A 20,797-nucleotide genomic window follows, 5' to 3' on the forward strand; every position below is an offset into this window, starting at 1 on the left:
CATAGCTTTCCTTCCAAGGAGCAAGTGTCTTAACTTAGTGGCTGCAGTCACTGTCTGCATTGATTTTGGGGCCCCAGAAAATAACATCTGTCAGTGTTTCCAATTTTTCCCCATCTATTTGCCATGAAGTGTTGGGACTGGATGCCATGATCTTAGTTTTTTGAATGTTTAAATATTGAGTTTTCACTCTCCTCTTTCACCTTCCTCAAGAGGCTCTTTAGTTCCTCTTCACTTTCTGTCTTTAGAGTGGTGTCATCTGCATATCTGAAGTTGCTGATATTTCTCCCAGCAGTCTTGATTCCAGCTTATGCTTCATCCAGCCTGGCATTTCGCATGATGAACTCTGTATGCAAGTTAAATAAGCAGGGTGACAGCATGCATCCTTAGTACTGAATCCTCTCTAAATAGTTTAAAAGTCTTCGTATTATACCTCCCCTGGTCAAATGACCCTGAGGTTTCTGTCCCCTGGAGTCTGACAGATGCGAAACGGCGCCGGGAGAGGTACCAGAACAGAGCCCACAGTGACGATGGGAATCGGAAGCTGGTGTGGGGAGCCCTGGACTTGAGTGCTTCCCGTGGGAAAAGGGTGCTGGAGGTCCAGGCACGCAGTGGCTATCACCTCTAATGACTGGATGAAATGCCACTGAATGGGCACCTTTGGAGCCCCAGAAGGGCTTCCCCTTGAGGCTGAATACAGTAATGATGATGACTCATTATAGGAAAATGCAGCATTTACTGCAGGTGCCAAGCAAGGATCCAGGTAGCCAGTGCCTAAAAGGCCTGAGCTCCCACAAGGCTTTGAGGAAAAGGTTTATAAAGACAGGGTGAGGGAGGGGGGTCGTGGCGTGTGCAGTCTGCTTGTGGACATTCTTCTGATTGGTCGGGGGTGAGGTCATCAGGATTTAGCATTATCAGCCTTCTGGTTCCAGCCAGTCCAAGGTCTATGTGCTTGTGGACAGCAGGCAGTTAAATTCTGCCCCTTGGTGGGGATTTCAGGATCTGCAGAAAGGCTCAGAGAGCGCGGCTCAGAACATCCTCTATTGCCCTTGCCGTGCGCTCAGCCGTGTCTGACTCTGCGACCCTGTGGACTGCAGCCGCCAGGCTCCTCTGTCCATGGGATTCTCCAGGCAAGAATAGTGGAGTGGGTTGCCATTCCCTCCTCCAGGGGATCTTCCTGATCCAGGAATCAAACCAGTGTCTCCTGCATCTCCTGCACTGCAGGCGAAGCCCTTCTATTGCCTTTGAAGAGGAACTAAAGGTCCTTGACTTTGTTTAATGGCTAAACTATTATTATTTTGTCTTGCTTGACTGTCTTCCTTCCTTGCTTCAATTTCTCACTTTCTGATTAAATGTATTCTTTGACTAAGGTTTTCTACAGACAGAAGGCAGGCGGAGGACATGGGGGGAGAGTCCTGTTCTAGAAAAACCCCAGAGGGTCCCTTTTGTGGTTGTTCAGTCACTCGGTCCTGTCTGACTCTCTGTGACAGCCCCCCACCCGCCATGGACCGCATGGACCCCATAGGGTCCTTCTCGGTCACAGCAGTATTCCTTTAGAGCCTGTAGGCTTACCTGGTGTCACAGCTGTAACCAGTGAAAGGTTTTAAAGGAGAAATACCTTGGCATCAGCTTTGGGTCTGAAAGCCGTCCTTTACCCCATGGTCTTCCCTCTCTCTTTGCTTTTTAAAACCCATCTTGCCTGTCTGGAAATCAAGCTAAGCTCATTGTCTTTAACACCCACAAGGAGCTAACGTAGGCTAACTAGAATGTATGGTGAGCATTTATTCCCTGAAACATTCTTCCATCCACAGAAGAAGTGTTTGTGACCAAAGGCTGCTTTATCTCACAAGCCAGATTCATACACTTAAGTGGACTTTGCGTCCAAGTCAGGGAAGTCCTTACTCATCCGCGTTTGGGGGCCATCCTTCATTTTAGGGCGTACATCTTAGTAAATGGCACCCCGAAGGATCCTTTTCTTGTAACCTAGAGTCCAGACCCAAATCTGGACTAGATGTCTTGAAAACCCACTGCGGTCAGCGCCCAGAAGGGGAGTGCTGGGCACTTACTACAGTCTGGCCAGTGAGAATATTGGGTCTTCAGGAGAAAAAGGAAAAACAAAAACTATGAATTACATTACATTACAGGGGGAAATGCTTCCCCGGTGGCTCAGTGGTAAATCTATGGTGCCAGTGCGGGAGACACTGGTTTGATCCCTGGGTGGGGAAGGTTCCCCTGGAGAAGGAAATGGCAACCCACTCCAGTGTTCTTACCTGGAGAATTTCATGGACAGAGGAGCCTGGTGGGCTTCAGTCCACGGGGTTGCAAAGAGTTGGACACGACTGAGCCTGCACACACAGGGAAAAATATAAAATGAGGTCCTTAGGTGAGTTTCATTTGGTTATTTCTCCTACAAATTACAACTGGGGGAAAAATGAATTCATGTGAATGCCAAGTTCTGTGAAGTAATTAAGAGGAGCAATTTTTCCTTGAAAGAGAACAGACACATCAATTAGCAGTAGTTTTTGACTTAGTGCCCACTCTCCATGGTCCCGTAATCGGCATTTACGACAGAGGATTTTGTTCACTTCATTCTCAGGACCGTGTGTGAATCTACAGGCCAGGCCCTTCTCGGAGGCAGGCGGGGTAGAAATACAGAAGGGATGCAGAGAACACAACTGATCACCTCTACCTGGGAGTCACAGTGTAGCATGCTGCTGCTGCTGCTGCTGCTGCTGCTGCTGCTAAGTACCTTCATTCGTGTCCGACTCTGTGCAACCCCATAGACGGCAGCCCACCAGGCTCGAGCTTTAATGGTGAGCCAAGTTTATTCTTTATCAGCTCCTGCTGAATGAGCATTGAAAGCTTTTTGAAATGCAGGGACTGACTTGGGGCCTGAGCTGCCTCTACCTCCCCAGCTCAGTGGGTGAACCATTAAGATGAATTTCCACACCCCCACCTACCCCCATCATGCTCCATTATCCGGTTTGCAGTCTCACAGTCTCTGACTTGAAGGATCACAAAACAAATGTTGTTGCTGATGTCAAAGAAATGTTAGCGCTGATGCCAGAAGCCTTTGCTAGAGCCCCCAGGGTTTTCTGGCCAGAGGCTGGCTGCAGTGCTTCCTGACAATGACCCTGCCGGACCTCGTGGTGGGCTAGGATTCCACTCCTGCAGGTGTTGGGGTGACGGACTGTGCTTCCCTAAGTAGGTTTCCTGGGAGTTATTTGTTCAAGTTGCAAGAGGAATAGTCTGCGGTAAATCCCTTTTGCAAGAACCGGCACTGCATCTTCTTCTAGGGCATTTCCCACGCATTAAGATGGCCACCTGGCCATCTTCAGATAAGATTTCAGGCTCTGCTGGCTTTTGTGCAAACAGGTAAGGCCCCGGTGAGTCAATAAAGTTATTCAGCTCTTACGTTACAGCAGTTGCTTTGCAAGTTCTGGTGGTTTCAACAGAGCGTTTGTGTTATTTTAACATGCTTTTCATAGCATAATAGTGGGGGAATACATGCCTGGTTGGATCTTAGGCTATTTGGACTTTTGAAACATAAGGAAAAATCAAAGGTGTGTTGTTTTTGTCATTGTTAATGCTGTTACTGTTTCAACTCTCCTGAGATTTTGAAAGACTGTTATCACTGTGACCAAGTTTAAACTGAAGAGCCTCTATTTTTCGATTTTCTTATTGCTGTTCTTTAGTGGCTAAGTTGTGTCCAACTCTTTTGCAACCTCATGGACTGTAGCCCACCAGGCTCCTCTGTCCATGGGATTTCCCAGGCAAGAATACTGGAATGCCTTGCAGGTGGATTCTTTACCTACTGAGCCACCTGCGAAGTCTAGACTTTTTTTTTAACCCCCTCTCCCGGGATTGCTAGACCCTGAAATTTACAGTGTGTGGAGTGGGAGGAGCATTAAACATTAGCCACTAAATTTGCATAGGAATCCATGTTTGTGTTGATTTTATCGTTTGATAGTGTTGAAACTGAGATTCTGAAATAGGTCGTGACTTGCCTGGTGGAGGAGGAAGGGGAGGATGGGGGCTGGTGAAGACGCATCACCAGGCAGAAGGACTTAGACGAGTCAATCCAAAATGCTCAGGCTGACGATCATGCGTAGGAAGGAGGGAGCAGAACGCCTAAGAACTGGGCACCTGAACGCCAAGGGCTGTGCTTGGCCCTCAGTGCAACTTGGACTCAGGGTGTGTCCCTCCCACATTGCTGGCAGAGGCGGAGAGGGAGAGCAAGGCGTGATGGGGCTTCCAACCTCCAGCAGAATGATTTCATCCGATTTCGGATCAGCCAGTAACAGGAGTGAAAGAGGACAAAGCCAGAGATCTTTAAGTCGCACCAGTGTGTGCGTGAGTGCTTGGCTGTGTCCGACTCTTTTGCAACTTCATGGGCTGCAGCCCCACAGCCTCCTCTGTGGCTGGCCTTCCTCTTTTGGAGGAAAAGACCAATGTTGGGGAAGCTAGGCTCCTCCTGCCTTGTCCTGCCAACCGGGGGCAGAGTCCTCTGCTTCCAGCTGGTGGAAGAGGAGGCAGCAGAGGATGACCACTCATGCTTCAATTCTGGCCTCTTAAAACCGGGGGGACGTCATACAGATCCCAGACCACAGCCGGGGCTCGGGGTGTGTTGGCGCTGAGACTGCCCGGCCCTGGCATCACTTTTGGCCCTACTCAGTTCTGTGTGCCCAGAGCCACACGTCCTCCTGTCTGAGTCTGCCAGGCTCTAACAAAGAACCACAGACTGAGGAGCTTAGATGATCAGTCGGCTCACACTTGCGGGCACTAAGAGTCCAAGGTCACGGTGTGGGCAGGATTGGTTCCTCATGAGGGCTGAGACGCCGATCCAGGCCTTGCTCTCAGCTTCTGGGGTTGGCTGGCCCTCTTAGCCTTCCTTTACTTGTAGAAGCATGATCTTGAGCTCCGTTTTCATCTCCACACACAACATCCCCCTGGGTGCATGTCTGTGTCCACATTTCTCCTGCTTACAAGGGCACCGGTTGTGTTGGAGTAGGGATCCACCCCAGCCCACTGTGACCTCTTCCTCAGTTAGCTCCTTACACAGCTGCAGCGGAATGTATAGGAAACCCTCTTTTCAGGGAAGGTCACGTTGTCAGGTCCTGGGGTTAGGATTTCGAGTACTGAATCTTGTGGGGTGGGGGGCACACAATTCAGCCAACAACACCTCGTCACCTTTGTGGCTTTCAACAAGCCAGTGACTTCCATGTTCCCGTGATAAAGGGGACAGATGCACATCTGAAAGGGAAGGAAGTACCAGGGACGACATAATCTGTGAGACAAAGTACCCTCTGAAGGACACCTCTCTTCGTGCAGACTTTTGACGTCAGGACAGTGTGGCGTCAGCCAGCTTCTCTCTCAGCAGGAGATGGCACTGCAGATACCTGTGCACGACTCACCTGTGAGCCCATCACTAGGACGCTGAGGGCAGGAACTAGACTCTCTTTTTCCCATGACTGCCTATTGCCCTTGCAGCCTTGGGACAGGAGACAAGGCCACCTCTTTCTCTCCTGTTCTGTGTTAGTAAATTTCTCCACGACCTTCCCATTGTGTGGCTTTCGTGCCGAGGAGGGAGGGAATAGTTTCCTACTCAGACGATGTGCAGAGGTCCGGAGCCAAGCATCCTGATGTGCTAAGACCAACTCCACGGCCGCTCTGGGTTGTTTGGTGACACGCTGCGTACAGGAACCAGTCATGAGACGATCGTATGTCCATGGTGAGTGCTTTAAATATGAACCGTGGAAATTCTATGTGTAGAGCAAACCGTTTACAAATGACATCCTAATTCTCAAAGGCTAGTAGTCAAGTAGAAGATGGAATACTTGAGTGTGTGCCCAGTTTTTAATTTCTATATTATTACAAGAAAAACAATGATCACTTACTGTAATAGATGCCATCATATGGATTTAGCTAATCCTCATGAGAATCCTGTGAGGCCAGTGACATGATATTCATTTTTACAGATGGGGAAACTGAATTTAGACACTGTCAAAAGTAGGAGTACTCCAGAACATTTCCCACCGTACGTGCTATTAGAGTATGTAGAAATTACGCCTTAATTTTTTTCTAATTTTTATTTTGGAAACTGAATTTCTCACTTGGTTAATTCAGGGAGGATCTGGCTGAATTACTGGATAACTTGATTGATTAGACTCCATCTTTTTTGGGGGGGTCCCCAATGTTCACTAGCTCAAAGTTAAAAGCCAGCAGCGTCCGTTTTTTGTTGTTTGCTCGTCTCACCTGCCGAGGTGGTTCACAGGCCGTCGTTACCAAGTGCCTCCTTGAGAAGCTGAGCGCTGACACTGGTGAATATTGACCGCCATGAAGAACCCAAGCGACAAGGCTTCACAAGTTAAAGACAAAAATGGATGACACATTGCCGAAGTCGCTGCAAGGACAGGCATTTTGCAACCAAGGATGTTTCTGAACTCTTTTTTTTTTCCCCCTGATGGTATGTCACTGATAAGGGTAGAGTAGGATAGTCAGTTTAGAAATCTCACTGGAGGATTAAAGACAGAATTTTAAGGGCGTTCGGGAGACTGTTACACGCTAATAACCACTCAAGAAAAGAACCCAGTAACCTAACAAAAATCTCCATTCTACTTTGGAGGAAGATCCAGTGCATCCAAGTGCCAGGCACACTCAGGCCACACCCCCTGAGAGTTAAAACACAAGACAAAAGATCGGGATCTGAATCCTGTTCCATGAAGAGTGAGAGTTAACGTTCCTTTAAGAGTAGCATTTTTGCAATCAGCTGAGACAGAAATACAGGTGAAAGGGGAAAGAAACTAGATGAAGGGGGGCATTCTGCTGAGACCTGAGATGAACTGCCACATTTTAGACTATGTTACCACACTTTTGCTAATATATATATGATTTATTTATAAAATAAATAAATAGCTTCAGTAGCTGTGGCTCAGCAGTTGTGCCTTAGTGGCCCCTAGGCATGTGTGTGTGGGGGGTCTTCCCCGAGCGATCGATCTATTAACCCACGTCCTCTGCGTTGGCAGGAAGAGAACCTTGAGACCACCAGGGAAGCCAGGACAGTCCCGGTTAGACCATGTAGACTCTAAGGAGGAACTAATGATGCTAAGCCTTGATGGCGGCCCAAGAATGAGGAGGAAGGTTGTCCTCCCTCGCCACTTTTTCTTAGGTGATGAAGATGTAGCCCTCCTGTCTCTTGGGGCTGTGCTCCCTTGGGTCTCTCACACGTGTCCTTTGCTAACAGCCTCACTCTTTGCCTATCACTTTGCCTCTCGCTGACTTCTTTCTGTGACCCCGAGCTTCAGTAAGTTCCGACACCAGTTGTGTGGTTTCATGACATGTGGTTTAAATGACAGTGAGTTCCAGTCCCTCCCGAAAAGGAGTATGGCTTCATCATGAAGTGTTTACCCAAACAAGTCCATCTTTTACTGGGCCTGGCACAGCACGTTCAGATGAAAGCACTTCTCCTTATTCTTTGAGTTCTGATGGAGGCAGAAAGCATTTCCAATATAAGGAAGGCCTTTAGGGCATTGCTGGGTGTGTGTGGGGCGCCCCTCCCCCGTCCTGTCCCTCGCCACCTTCAGGCTGGGGTTTTCCAGGGACATAGTAACTACAGGGTCTCGTCCAGGCTTCTTTCTGGTGCAACACCCCTTTCCTTTTCCTCCATCTCCCAAATGTGTGACATACACGTAAGCTATGAAGCAAAACCAAAGGAATCTTTGTGAACAGACCATTGACTTAAAACAAGAACTGTAACCCGTATGCGCACGCCCTTCAGAGAGATAACCAGTATCGTGAATTTCCCCCACCTCCGCTTTTAAAACGGTTTTAAACTTATTTCTATTTAAAACATTGTTTCATATTTATTTTTATGTTATTTATTTTTTGGCTGTGCTGAGCCTCTGTTGTTTCTTGAAAACCTTCTTTAGCTGGGGAGAGCAGGCTACTCTTGCTTGCGTGCCGGGCCTTCTCAGTGCGGCGGCTTCCCTCGTGGCGGAGCACTGGGTGCCAGGCGCAGGGGCTTCAGGAGCTGTGGCTCAGGAGCTGTGCCTCAGTGGCCCCTAGGCTTGTGTGTGTGTGGGGGGGGGATCTTCCCCGAGCCAGCGATCTATTAACCCACGTCCTCTGCGTTGGCAGGAAGAGAACCGCGAGACCACCAGGGAAGCCCCCGTCCCCAACTCTGCAGCCTCACTACGTCGCTGCAGCCCCAGCTTATGACCGCCTTTGGCAAAGGCCGCGGGTGTTTGACTGCGGTGCCCCGCCCCCCGCCGCCGCCGCCGCCGCCGCCGCCGCCGCCGCCGCCGCCGCCGTCCAATTCGCGAGCCGCCCGGGGCCGAGGCCGGAGGCCGCGCAGGCGCATTGGCGGCCGAGGCGGGGGTTGGGGCGGCGCGGGCGGATGGCGTCATCGGCGGCGCGAGATTGAGGCGGCAGGGAGGCGGCAGCAGCAGCAGCAAGAGCGGCTTCGCGGGCAGCATGAGCGGCTGTGGGCTCTTCTTGTGCTCGGTGGCGGCGCGCTTCTGCCGCGCCCCAGCGGCCTTCACCGTGATCCGGCGCCCGCTGCTCACCAGTCCGCCGAGCCGAGCTTTCGCCAAGGAGCTCTTCTTGGGCAAGATCCAGAAGGTGAGGCGGCGCCGGGGTCTCCCTGCCTTCTGCGGTTTTCGCGGAGGGGCGAGTGGACCCCGCTCCAGAGCTCCCACAGGCTGTCAGAAACGCACCTGAGGGCGGGCGTGCCGGCCCCCCGGCTCTGAGGAGCCGCGTGCTCCTGCTTCGGGAGACCCTGGCTGAGGTGGGCGCTCAGTGACCCTCCGCTCAGCGTCCCGGCCCCGAAGTGCCCGCCCGGCGGGAGTGGTAGCCACTTGGTTGCTGAGCACTCACCAGCCTCTTCCAGTCAGAAGACCTGGACTCGACCTCGGCTCTGTGACTTTGAGCCCCAGGTCTTTCAGCCTTAAAGCGGAGCACGCGGTGTGCTCTGCCTTGCACACCGAGACAGAGTGTGTGTGTGTGTCTGTGTGTGTGTGTGTGTGTTGGGAAGCCCCAGTGAGATTGTATGTGCGTGCAAATGCTTGTGTGTGTGTGTGTGTGTGTGTGTTGGGAAGCCCCAGTGAGATTGTATGTGCGTGCAAATGCTTTATTCATCTGCCGCACGTGGGGCAGATGTAAGAGACCGCAGATTGAGGAGTCAGTGCTGGCTGCAACACTGCGCTGTGAGCTTGGGCTGACCAGTCCTGTGAAGTAGCTCCCTGCTCTCACAGGAAATAGTAAAAGCAGTCTTTGTCCCCTCCTACAGGTAGCCAGAAAACCAAAGAGAAATGTCTGAGCTTGGCTGCGATGTTGGCTGATTCCGTACTACTTTAGGAGTTATTCTTTGGTTTCTCTAGAGCGTTCTTTAAGGTTGTCAGGCATTACAGGCGCAGACACCCAGACTGGAATGGTTTGCCCTGCTAAAAAGTGCGAAGCTAGGCTGTTAAAAGTTAGGGAAGCCGTTTCCCCCGAACCTGGGGCTGTGTGGCGCTGTCCTGGGAACTCGTGTGTCCCAGCAGCGCAGGGAAGAAAGAACACGTGTGTTTTATGCTCCCTTTCTCCAAGCGTTTAGCACCATCTCCCCCTTTGCTGTCACCTGCTGGCCTTGCTTCTTGTTTATGGAGAAAATGCACCCATTTAGGTAAGAAGTTCCGCCTCCACACTTACCTCCTTCCCACATGTGGCTACATTCTCTGCATCACAATGGCAGAACCCTCCGCTCTTAGCAAAGGCCAGCTAGACCCCCAGGCCTTCTTAGCTGCTCAAGGGCATCGATCCCTCTTGGCTCTTTGACATCTAAACATTGGCCAGCGTTTCTGAGCAACTCGGCTGGAGTGGGAATTGTGCAGGCTCAGTCTGTGTGTAGTCTTCTCATCTCTAACCATTCGTCTGATGATCTAATTTAGTGCCATGCCATCCGTATCCTGAAGGTGCACATTTATTTCTCCAGGTGCGACTTCTCCCCTGAGCTCCGGTCTCTCTGTTTATCTGCCTTTCCAGTCAAAAGCTGCACTTGGGTGTTACTAGGCATCGCCTGTGTAGCCCATCCAAATCTGAGTTCCTGGTCTCTCCACCCGATCCTGCTTTTCCCTCTGGTCATCTTATTGGAGATGGTGGTGACTCGACCGTTCCACTTGTTCAGGTTGTAACTGAAAGTGAGGTCCGGCTGCTCACCTCTCAGAAGTCAGTAAAGAGCCCAGATGGATGGGAAGGAAAGTTTGCTGTATTTTGGATGCTGACAGCCAGGGTTGGAGGTGCGGGGCCCTGTCCAAAAGCTGACTCTTCCCCTGCCCCAGCTGCAGGCAAGAGCTTTTATAGCCTGAGGGAGGGGATTACGTACAGGAACAGCACGGGCCGCTCTGACAGTCATCTTGAAATTGGTCATGGTGAACTGACCAGCATCTTCTTGATTGTTTTAAGTACAGTTAGTCTTCAGTTCCAGGGTCAGTTCCCATTTCCATGAGGCCAGTTCTCGAAATTATAGCAGCTTATGTCATGGCTATAGTCTAGTCATCATGAAGTTAACTTCTTCCCCCAGGTGGAGGCTTCAATATCTATGAGACAGCCCACAGGATATGGCTCAGAATATTATCTGTAGCCGTTGAGAAGGAACTAAAGGTCTTTGAATATGCTTAGTGACTACTTTATTATTATTTGGTCTCCTTTGACTGTATTCCCTTCTTTCTGCACTTTCTCACTTCTCTGACTAAACTTATTCTTTGGCTTCAGCATTTCCACAGACAAAGGCAGCTGAGGATATGGTAGGGCAAGAGCAGAGGGTCCTGCTGCATTTCAGGGTCAGACCCCTGGGGGTGCCTCTTGTTCTCAGAACCCACTCAGAGTCTAATCTGGCAGCTTCTCTACTTGCAGGCTCCATGTAGAGTCTGACAGCTTTCGGCACTCGGGCTGGCACTGCCTCCTTCAGGCCGACAGCTTTCGGCACTCGGGCTGGCGCTGCCTCCTTCAGGCCGACAGCTTTCGGCACTCGGGCTGGCGCTGCCTCCTTCAGGCCGACAGCTTTCGGCACTCGGGCTGGCACTGCCTCCTTCAGGCCGACAGCTTTCGGCACTCGGGCTGGCACTGCCTCCTTCAGGCCGACAGCTTTTCGGCACTCGGGCTGGCACTGCCTCCTTCAGGCCGACAGCTTTCGGCACTCGGGCTGGCGCTGCCTCCTTCAGGCCGACACGCTCTCTGTCAGCATCGTTGGGGTTCGAGCAGCAACATGGCAGCAGAGCCGCTTGGAGTCTCAAACTGGAAGGAGACCTTCATGATCACGCCGTTGTCCCCCCGCCCTCGGAGTGTTCTGAGAGTGCCCGCGGGTCTCCTGCGGGAACCCGTGGGAGGGATCTGGGTGACTCTTCTCCCCATTCACAGCCGCGGCCAGGAGCAGCTTGGCTTTCATCTGCATTACATATGTGGTTTCTACACATGTAGAATAATTGGAAAAACCAGTTGCACTGGTTTCAAAAACTTGAAAATTGCAAATGGAATTGAACCCAGCACCCAGGAAGCAGCCCATTCAGACTCTGAATATTCCCATCAGAGATTCGTTCTCACATACTCTGAGACCTCTCTCCTGGCGGGTTCTCTTTTGTTTGGAGTTTAGGCCCAACTGGGCCCACTCTGTTCTCTTTTCTCACTTGGCTGCTGACTGATTCCAGAGTCTTCTTCCTCTAATGCAACCGTTGTAGCCAGCCCAGGTGAGCCCATGAGGCTGTGCAGGCCAGTGTAGTGGGCACAGCTTCTGTATTCAGCTAAAGAGCCAGCTTTGTTCTTAGTGGCTGCTGAGTGAGGACAGCTCAGCCTGATTTCCTTCCAGACCCCCTGAGGGGTCAAAGGTGGCCTGGAGGCAGGGATTCCTTTTAAGTCAGCTCTCAGTTTTGGCGTGGAATCCACCCTTCACTTGTACAGGGGGCCCAAGAGGAGAAAACAGACTTGAGAGCCTGTGGGCTGGAGGGAGGAGACAGGACTCCTCTCAAGAATTTTCTCCAGCCACCTGTTGAGAGGTGCTGTGAGGAGAGGCCGGGCTCCTGGGTGCGGCTTTGGGGCTGGGATGTCATTTTTCAGCAGGCGCTGGTCAAATCCAGAAAGTCAGGTCATGCTGGCAGCTGAAGGGGAGGGCGGCGCCCAAAAGCCAGAGGGGCTGAGGTCTCGGTGGGATAATTTCAGGCGACACAGAATGAAGGCCTCAGGAATCCAGGCTCGGGTGGAAGCCCTGGCCGCTCCCCGGTCAGTCACTGCATGTTTAGCACACACCATCTCGATTGAGCCCCACAGCTGCCTTCTGAGGCGTCACCTGTAACGGGAGAAGCTGATGCCGAGCTCCAAAGCGTCAGAGTCAGGGCTGCGTTCAGGCTGATGTGGCTCCTCAGCCGGGCCTCTGGTGGCCCTGCCCACTGGCACGCTCAGCCCAGGCAGCAGGGTCAGGGGTCATCGGACGGGAGGGGCAGGTCTTGGAGCAAGCAGCTGCGTGGCAGCCCGCCAAGAAGTCAGACCTTGCGACCACGGTACGTTTTTGTCAGCGGCAGCATTTTGAAGCTCAGGAAGTAACTAAGGTGACATCTCGCCCATGACCTCCCATGGCCCTCACAGAGACCACCCGCGTGTTCGGGGTGAGAAAATGGCCCTGGGGACGGGTGGAGGGGTCCAACTAAGAACGCCCAGTTAGTAAGCTGCACAGCAGGGGCCACGCGGGGCTGGAACGTTAGCCCAGGTTCCCTGTTCCATAGGACAGTCCTCGTCACTTCTTAGTAAGGAAAGCTGATCAGAATCGGGGGTAATCTGGGTCAGGGAGGAGGCTGGGCCGAGGTGGTGGAGTCTGACACAGGTCTTGTGTCCCGAGCTCCTACTGAAGTTTGCTGTCCGGTCCCTCGGCACGGAAGGCTCGGCCCGCCGATGGGGACGCTGGCGTGTCCTTTCCCTTCCCTGCTGACTGACATGACCGCTGTGGAAGGTCACCCACAGTTACATTTTTACTGTGTGTTCCTCGTTTTCAGAAAGAAGCTTTCCCGTTTCCAGAGGTTAGCCGAGATGAACTTAATGAGATTAATCAGTTTCTGGGACCTGTAGAAAAATTCTTCACCGAAGAAGGTACGTAGGGTTCTTTTTATCTGTACAGCTCTCCATTTTCAGGGTGGTGCTTCGGTGTCTGTGTTTTTAACAAATGTTTGTTTGTGTCCTTCTGGCTGCCTGGCTCTTTGTTGCCTCATGCAGGCCTTCCTGCAGTTGCGGAGCCCGGGACTCCTCCCTGATTGCAGCCTGCAGGCTTCTCACTGCCACGGCTTCTCTGCATTGTGGAGCACAGGCTCAGTAGCTGTGATGGTCCCAGGCCAGGGATCGAACTGGTGTCCCCTGCATCGCAGGGCAGATTCTTACCCACCAGAACACCAGGGAAGCCCTGAGAATGCTTTGATATTTAGTAGGTCGCACAGAGTCGGACACGACTGAAGCGACTTAGCAGCAGCAGTAGAAGCAGTGTACGTTACTCAGAAAAACGCTGCTATTGGCGTGTTTTGCTTAAAAGATCGTTCCAACTGCTCTTTAATCATAAGCTGTCTAGTTCATTGCTTCTGAATGTGTCTGTGGTGAAGGACCACTTTAGCATTTCCACACTGTTGCAGACTGACTGTAAAATACAGTAAAAATGAGCAATTAGAAAAATGAAATAAAAAGCAAAGCAAAACGTGTGACATCCCAGCCCGTCAGTCACACGCTGGGCTGTGGCAGTGTCAGATTGCTGTCGGTGTTTCTGAAGGCTTCCTCTCGATTTCTGTGACTTAGCTTGTTAGGCAGCAGGGAGGATCGGGGGGCCAGACCTCAGATTGGAGGCACCCGTGTGGACCGCAGGGCTCTCGGCCCTCGGCGGGGGCAGCGTCCTCTGCCTATGGGAGCCCCCAAGTGCTTGAGTGAGGACAGATTGACAGCAACATAATATACTTTTAAAGACCCTTTTCCCTCATAACTCGTTACAAAATACTGAGTATAGTCCCCGGGCTGTGTGGTAGGTCGTTGGTTATTTCGTATATAGTGTGTATACGTTAGTCTCAACCTCCTCATTTCTCTCTCCTCCCCGCTCTGGTAACCATAGGATTGTTTCTTGTGTCTGTGAGTCGGCCTGCTCTGTCAGTGACGTCTCTCTCTCTCTGTTTTTTAATTGAAATGTAGTTGATTTCAGTATTGTGCCGGTCTCTGCTATACAGCGAAGTGACTCAGCTGTACACATACAGACGTTCTTTGTAAATATTTTCCCATCATGATTTACCACGGGATACCGACCGTCTCCCTGTGTTACGTGTGAGCACCTTGTGGGCTACCCGTCCTGCATTCCAGCCTGCGTCCACTAGCCCAGCCTCCCCCTCTGCCTCCCACCCTCCCTCTCGCAGCCACGCCTCTGTCTCTGTGTCCGATTCTGTTTCCCTCTCATAGGCAGGTTCCTATGTGTCCTGTTCAGATTCCGCATGTAAGTGATAGCATGCTGTTTGTCTGCCACTCTCTGGCTGACTTAGTATGATAACCTAGTTGCATTCATGTTGTAAATGGCATCGTTTCATTTTTTGTGGCTGAGTAGTATTCCATAGTGTGTGCGGGGGCCACACCTTCTTTATCCACTCATCTGTGGATGGACATTTAGGTTGTTCCCCCGTCTCAGTGGTTGTGAACAGTGCTGCTCTGCAGATAGTGGTGCGTGTATCTTTTTGAATTATACTTTTGTTGAGGTATATCCCCAAGTGTGGGATTGCTAGGTCCTATGGGAATTCTATCTTTAGTTTTCTGAGGAACCTCCATACCATTTCCCCTAGCGGCTGCACCAATTTACATTCCCACCAACAGTGTAGGAGAGTTCCCTTTTCTCCACACCTTCTCCAGGATTTATTATTAGTAGACTATTCGATGAGGCCATTCTGCCCGGTGGGCTTCCCTGATGGCTCAGTGGGTAAAGAGTCTGCCTTCAACGCAAGAGACACAGGTTCAATCCCTGGGTAGGAAAGATCCCCTGGAGAAGGAAATGGCAACCCGGTCCAGTGTTCTTGCTTGGAAAACCCCACGGACAGAGGAGCCTGGTGAGCTGCAGTCCAAAGAGTTGCAAAGACTCAGACATGATTGAGCACAAGCACGCATACACATTCTGACCAGTGAGGTGGTACCTCGTTGTACTTTTGATTTGCATTTCTCTAGTAATTAGTGAGAAGGCAATGGCACCCCACTCCAGTACTCTTGCCTGGAAAACCCCATGGACGGAGGAGCCTGGTGGGCTGTAGTCCATGGGGTCGATAAGAGTCGGACACAGCTGAGCGACTTCACTTTCACTTTTCATTTTCATGCATTGGAGAAGAAAAGGGCAACCCACTCCAGTGTTCTTGCCTGGAGAATCCCAGGGACGGGGGAGCCTGGGGGGCTGCCGTCTATGGGGTCGCACAGAGTCGGACACGACTGAAGTGACTCAGCAGCAGTAATTAGTGATGTTGAGCATCTTCTGATCTGCCTCTTGACCGTCGGATGTCCTCCCTGAAGAAATGTCTATTCAGGTCTTCTGCCCACTTTTCTTTTTTGGCAGTAGTAATAGAGTCACTGTTTATTGGGGTAAAACAAGATCATTTCCAAACTATGCATGAGAAATGTGGTGGTGGTTTAGTCGCCCAGTCGTGTCCGACTCTTGCAACACCATGGACTGCAGCCCGCCAGGCCCTTCTGTCCGTGGGATTCTCCAGGCAAGAATACTGGAGTGGGTTGCCATTTCCTTCTCCAGGGGATCTTCCTAACCCAGGGATCAAACCCAGGTCGCCCGCATTGCGGGCAGATTCTTTACCAACTGAGCTGTCAGGGAAGCCCTAAGAAATGTATCACTTGCCAAGTTTACAACCCTCCATATTTTATCTCTTCTGTTTTAAATGCTTTCTAATACCCAAGATACATATTCTGTTACTACAGTCTAAGTTTTCATAATGTTTTTAAGATAAGAGAATAAGTTGTTTGGGTTTCCCGCATTTCTTTTTAAACAGGAGTATAATGGCTTTACAGTGCTGCGTCAGTCTCTGCTGCACAACGCGATGGACAGCCACAGGTGTGCACACACCCCTCCCTCTTGGACCCGCCCCGCCCCGCCCCGCCCCTCCGAGTCATCAGAGCATCGGCCGGCTGAGCCTCCTGCTCTGGTCAGCAGCTCCCACCAGCTGTTTTCCATGCGGTGTGCGTGTCAATCCTAACCTCCCGGTTTGTCTCACTGTCCTGTCCCCTCTTTGTCCATGCGCCCATTCTCCACGTCTTCATCTCTGCAGTGCTTGGATGCAGTCTCAAAAACGACAGAATGATCTCTGTTCGTTTCCAAGGCAAACCATTCAATATCACAGTAATCCAAGTTTATGCCCCAACCAGTAATGCTGAAGAAGCTGAAGTTGAATGGTTCTATGAAGACCTACAAGACCTTTTAGAACTAACACTCAAAAAAGATGTCCTTTTCATTATAAGGGACTGGAATGCAAAAGTAGGAAATCAAGAAACACCTGGAGTAACAGGCAAATTTGGCCTTGGAATATGGAATGAAGCAGGGCAAAGACTAATAGAGTTTTGCCAAGAAAATGCACTGGTCATAACAAACACCCTCTTCCAACAACACAAGAGAAGACTCTATACATGGACATCACCAGATGGTCAACACCAAAATCAGATTGATTATATTCTTTGCAGCCAAAGATGGAGAAGCTCTATACAGTCAACAAAAACAAGACCAGGAGCTGACTGTGGCTCAGACCATGAACTCCTTATTGCCAAATTCAGACTTAAATTGAAGAAAGTAGGGAAAACCACTAGACCATTCAGGTATGACCTAAATCAAATCCCTTATGGTTGTACGGTGGAAGTGAGAAATAGATTTAAGGGCCTAGATCTGATAGAGTGCCTGATGAACTATGGAATGAGGTTCGTGACATTGTACAGGAGACAGGGATCAAGACCATCCCCATGGAGAAGAAATGCAAAAAAGCAAAATGGCTGTCTGGGGAGGCCTTACAAATAGCTGTGAAAAGAAGAGAAGCGAAAAGCAAAGGAGAAAAGGAAAGATATACACATCTGAATGCAGAGTTCCAAAGAATAGCAAGAAGAGATGAGAAAGCCTTCTTCAGTGATCAATGCAAAGAAAGAGAGGAAAACAATAGAATAGGAATGACTAGAGATCTCTTCAAGAAAATCAGACATACCAAAGGAACATTTCATGCAAAGATGAGCTTGATAAAGGATAGAAATGGTATGGACCTAACAGAAGCAGAAGATATTAAGAAGAGATGGCAAGAATACACAGAAGAACTGTACAAAAAAGCTCTTCACGACCCAGATAATCACGATGGTGTGATCACTCACCTAGAGCCAGACATCCTGGAATGTGAAGTCAAGTGGGCCTTAGAAAACATCACTATGAACAAAGCTAGTGGAGGTGATAGAATTCCAGTTGAGCTATTCCAAATCCTGAAAGATGATGCTGTGAAAGTGCTGCGCTCAATATGCCAGCAAATTTGGAAAACTCAGCAGTGGCCACAAGACTGGAAAAGGTCCGTTTTCTTTCCAATCCCAAAGAAAGGCAATGCCAAAGAATGCTCAAACTACCGCACAATTGCACTCATCTCACACACTAGTAAAGTAATGCTCAAAATTCTCCAAGCCAGGCTTCAGCAATATGCGAACTGTGAACTTTCTGATGTTCAAGCTGGTTTTAGAAAAAGCAGAGGAACCAGAGATCAAATTGCCAACATCCGCTGGATCATGGGAAAAGCAAGAGAGTTCCAGAAAAACATCTATTTCTGCTTTATTGACTATGCCAAAGACTTTGACTGTGTGGATCACAATAAACTGTGGAAAATCCTGAAAGAGATGGGAATACCAGACCACCTGATCTGCCTCTTGAGAAATTTGTATGCAGGTCAGGAAGCAACAGTTAGAACTGGACATGGAACAACAGACTGGTTCCAATTAGGAAAAGGAGTACGTCAAGGCTGTGTATTGTCACCCTGTTTATTTAACTTACATGCAGAGTACATCATGAGAAACGCGGGACTGGAAGAAGCACAAGCTGGAATCAAGATTGCCGGGAGAAATATCAATAACCTCAGATATGCAGATGACACCACCCTTATGGCAGAAAGTGAAGAGGAACTCAAAAGCCTCTTGATGAAAGTGAAAGTGGAGAGTGAAAAAGTTGGCTTAAAGCTCAACATTCAGAAAATGAAGATCATGGCATCCGGTCCCATCACTTCATGGGAAATAGATGGGGAAACAGTGGAAACAGTGTCAGACTTTATTTTTCTGGGATCCAAAATCACTGCAGGTGGTGACTGCAGCCATGAAATTAAAAGACACTTACTCCTTGGAAGGAAAGTTATGACCAACCTAGATAGCATATTCAAAAGCAGAGACATTACTTTGCCAACAAAGGTCCGTTTAGTCAAGGCTATGGTTTTTCCTGTGGTCATGTATGGATGTGAGAGTTGGACTGTGAAGAAGGCTGAGCACTGAAGAATTGATGCTTTTGAACTGTGGTGTTGGAGAAGACTCCTGAGAGTCCCTTGGACTGCAAGGAGATCCAACCAGTCCATTCTGAAAGAGATCAGCCCTGGGATTTCTTTGGAAGGAATGATGCTAAAGCTGAAACTCCAGTACTTTGGCCACCTCATGCGAAGAGTTGACTCATTCGAGAAGACTCTAATGCTGGGAGGGATTGGGGGGCAAGAGGAGAAGGGGACAACAGAGGATGAGATGGCTGGATGGCATCACTGACTCCATGGACGTGAGTCTGAGTGAACTCCGGGAGTTGGTGATGGACAGGGAGGCCTGGTGGGCTGCGATTCATGGGGTTGCAAAGAGTCGGACACAACTGAGCGACTGATCTGATCTGATCTGTACTGTTTTTCTAGATTCTGCATATTAATCTATGCATTAATCCCGATGTTTGTTTTCCTCTTTCTGATTCACTTCACGCTGTATCACAGCCTCTAGATCCCTCCACGTCACCACACATGACCCCGTTTCACTGCTTTCTGTGGCTGAGTAATATTCCGCTGTGTACATGTGCCACGCCTTCTTTCTCCATTGATCCGCTGATGGACATCCAGGTTGCTTCCATGTCCTGGCTGTTGTAAATAGTGCTGTAGTGAACGCTGGGGCACGTGTGTCTTTTTGAATTAAGATTTTCTCAGGGTTTATGCCCACAAGTGGGATTGCTGGATCATATGGTATTACTGTTTAGTTTCTAAGGACCCACCATGCTGTTCAGAGTGGCTCTATCTATCTGCATTCCTACCAACACTGTACGTGGCTTCCTTTTTCTCCACGTCCTCTCCAGCTTTTATTTTTTTGTAGAGTTTTTGGTGTTGGCCGTTCTGACTGCCGTGAAGGGACACCTCATTGTGGTCTTGCATCCTCCAGATTTCTGTAGATGTGCATCTCTCTAATAATTACTGATGTCGAGCATCTTTTCATGTGTTTCTTGGCTCTCTGTACGTCTTCTTTAGAGAAATGTCTACTTAGGTTTCCGCTCATTGTTTCATTGGGCTGTTTGATTTTTTGATACTGAGCTGTGTGAATAGCTTCTATATTTTGGAGATTGATCCGTCAGTTGCTTTATTTGCAAATATTTTCTTCCATTCTAAGGATTGTCTTTTCGTTTTCTTTATGGTTTCCTTTGCTCTGCAGACACTTTCAAGTTTAACTAGATCCCATTTCTTTATTTTTGTTTTTATTACTCTAAGGAGTAGGTCAGAAAAAATCTTGCTGTGATTTGTATCTAAGAGTGTTTTCCCTGTATTTTCCTAAAAGAGTTTTATAGTATCCAGTCTTACATTTAGGTTTTTAGTCCATTTGGGTTTATCTTTGTGTGTGGTGTTAGGAAGTGTCCTGGTTTCATTCTTTCACATGTAGCTGTCCAGTTTTCCTAGCACCACTTATTGAAGAGGCCGTCTTTTCTCCATGGTATATATTCTTGCCTCCTTTGTCATAAATCAGGTGACCATAAGTGTGTGAGCTTTTCTCTGGACTTTCTGTCCTACATTAATATATATTTTTGTTTTTGTGCCAGTACCGTATTGTCTTGATTACTGTAACTTTGTAGTATAATCTGAGGTCTAGAAGCCTGGTTCCTCCACCTCCATTTTTCTTTCTTAAGAGTCCTTCAGCCATTCGGGGTCTTTTGCGTTTCCTTACAAATTGCAAAATTTATTGCTCTAATTTCGTGAAAAAAGCCATTGGTAGTTTGATAGAGTTTACACCGAATTTGCAGGTTGCTTTGGGTAGTGCACTCATTTTTGTAATATTGATTCTTCCGGCTCCACAGCATGGTGTGTCTCTCCATCTGCTGTGTCATCCTTGATTTCTTTCCTGAGTGTCTCAAAGTTTTCTGAGTATAGATGTTTTGTCTCTTTAGGTGGGTTTTTGCATCTATATTCGTCAAAGATACTGGCCTGTAATTTTCTTTCCTTGGTGGTGATTTGTTATCTGGGTGATGGTGGCTTCGTAGAATGTCTTTGGAGTGGTCCCTCTTCAATCTTTAGAAGAGAGAGAAGAATTGGTACAAGTTCTTCTTTGCATGTTTGGCAGCAGAATTTACCTGTGAAGCCATCTGGTCCTGGACCTTTGTTTATAGGAAATTTTTGTTTGTTTTTATAGATTTTATTTCAGTTCTGGTCATTGGTCTGTTCATATTATCTATTTTTTGATTTAGTTTTGATGTTTCTAGAAAGTTGTCCATTCTAGGTTGTCAGATTTGTGGGCGTGTAATTGTCCGTAGCATTCTCTTAGT

The 20,797-nt window shown here is 49.2% G+C and overlaps 1 protein-coding gene across 4 annotated transcripts in view; it reads left to right on the forward strand.

Moving 5' to 3' along the window:
* Positions 1 to 8,387: 8,387 nt before the first annotated feature.
* ACAD9 (acyl-CoA dehydrogenase family member 9) overlaps positions 8,388 to 20,797 on the forward strand; it is a 47,065-nt gene continuing 34,655 nt past the window's right edge. For all 4 annotated transcript variants that reach the window (XM_005908105.3, XM_070358899.1, XM_070358901.1 and 1 more), the window contains exons 1-2: positions 8,388 to 8,616; positions 13,014 to 13,107. In XM_005908105.3, coding sequence (XP_005908167.2) covers positions 8,470 to 8,616; positions 13,014 to 13,107 — 241 coding nt within the window. In that variant the 5' untranslated portion in view covers positions 8,388 to 8,469. The remainder of the gene's footprint in view (positions 8,617 to 13,013; positions 13,108 to 20,797) is intronic.

This window comes from Bos mutus, chromosome 22, assembly GCF_027580195.1.
Source record: "Bos mutus isolate GX-2022 chromosome 22, NWIPB_WYAK_1.1, whole genome shotgun sequence".
Taxonomy (NCBI): domain Eukaryota; kingdom Metazoa; phylum Chordata; class Mammalia; order Artiodactyla; family Bovidae; genus Bos; species Bos mutus.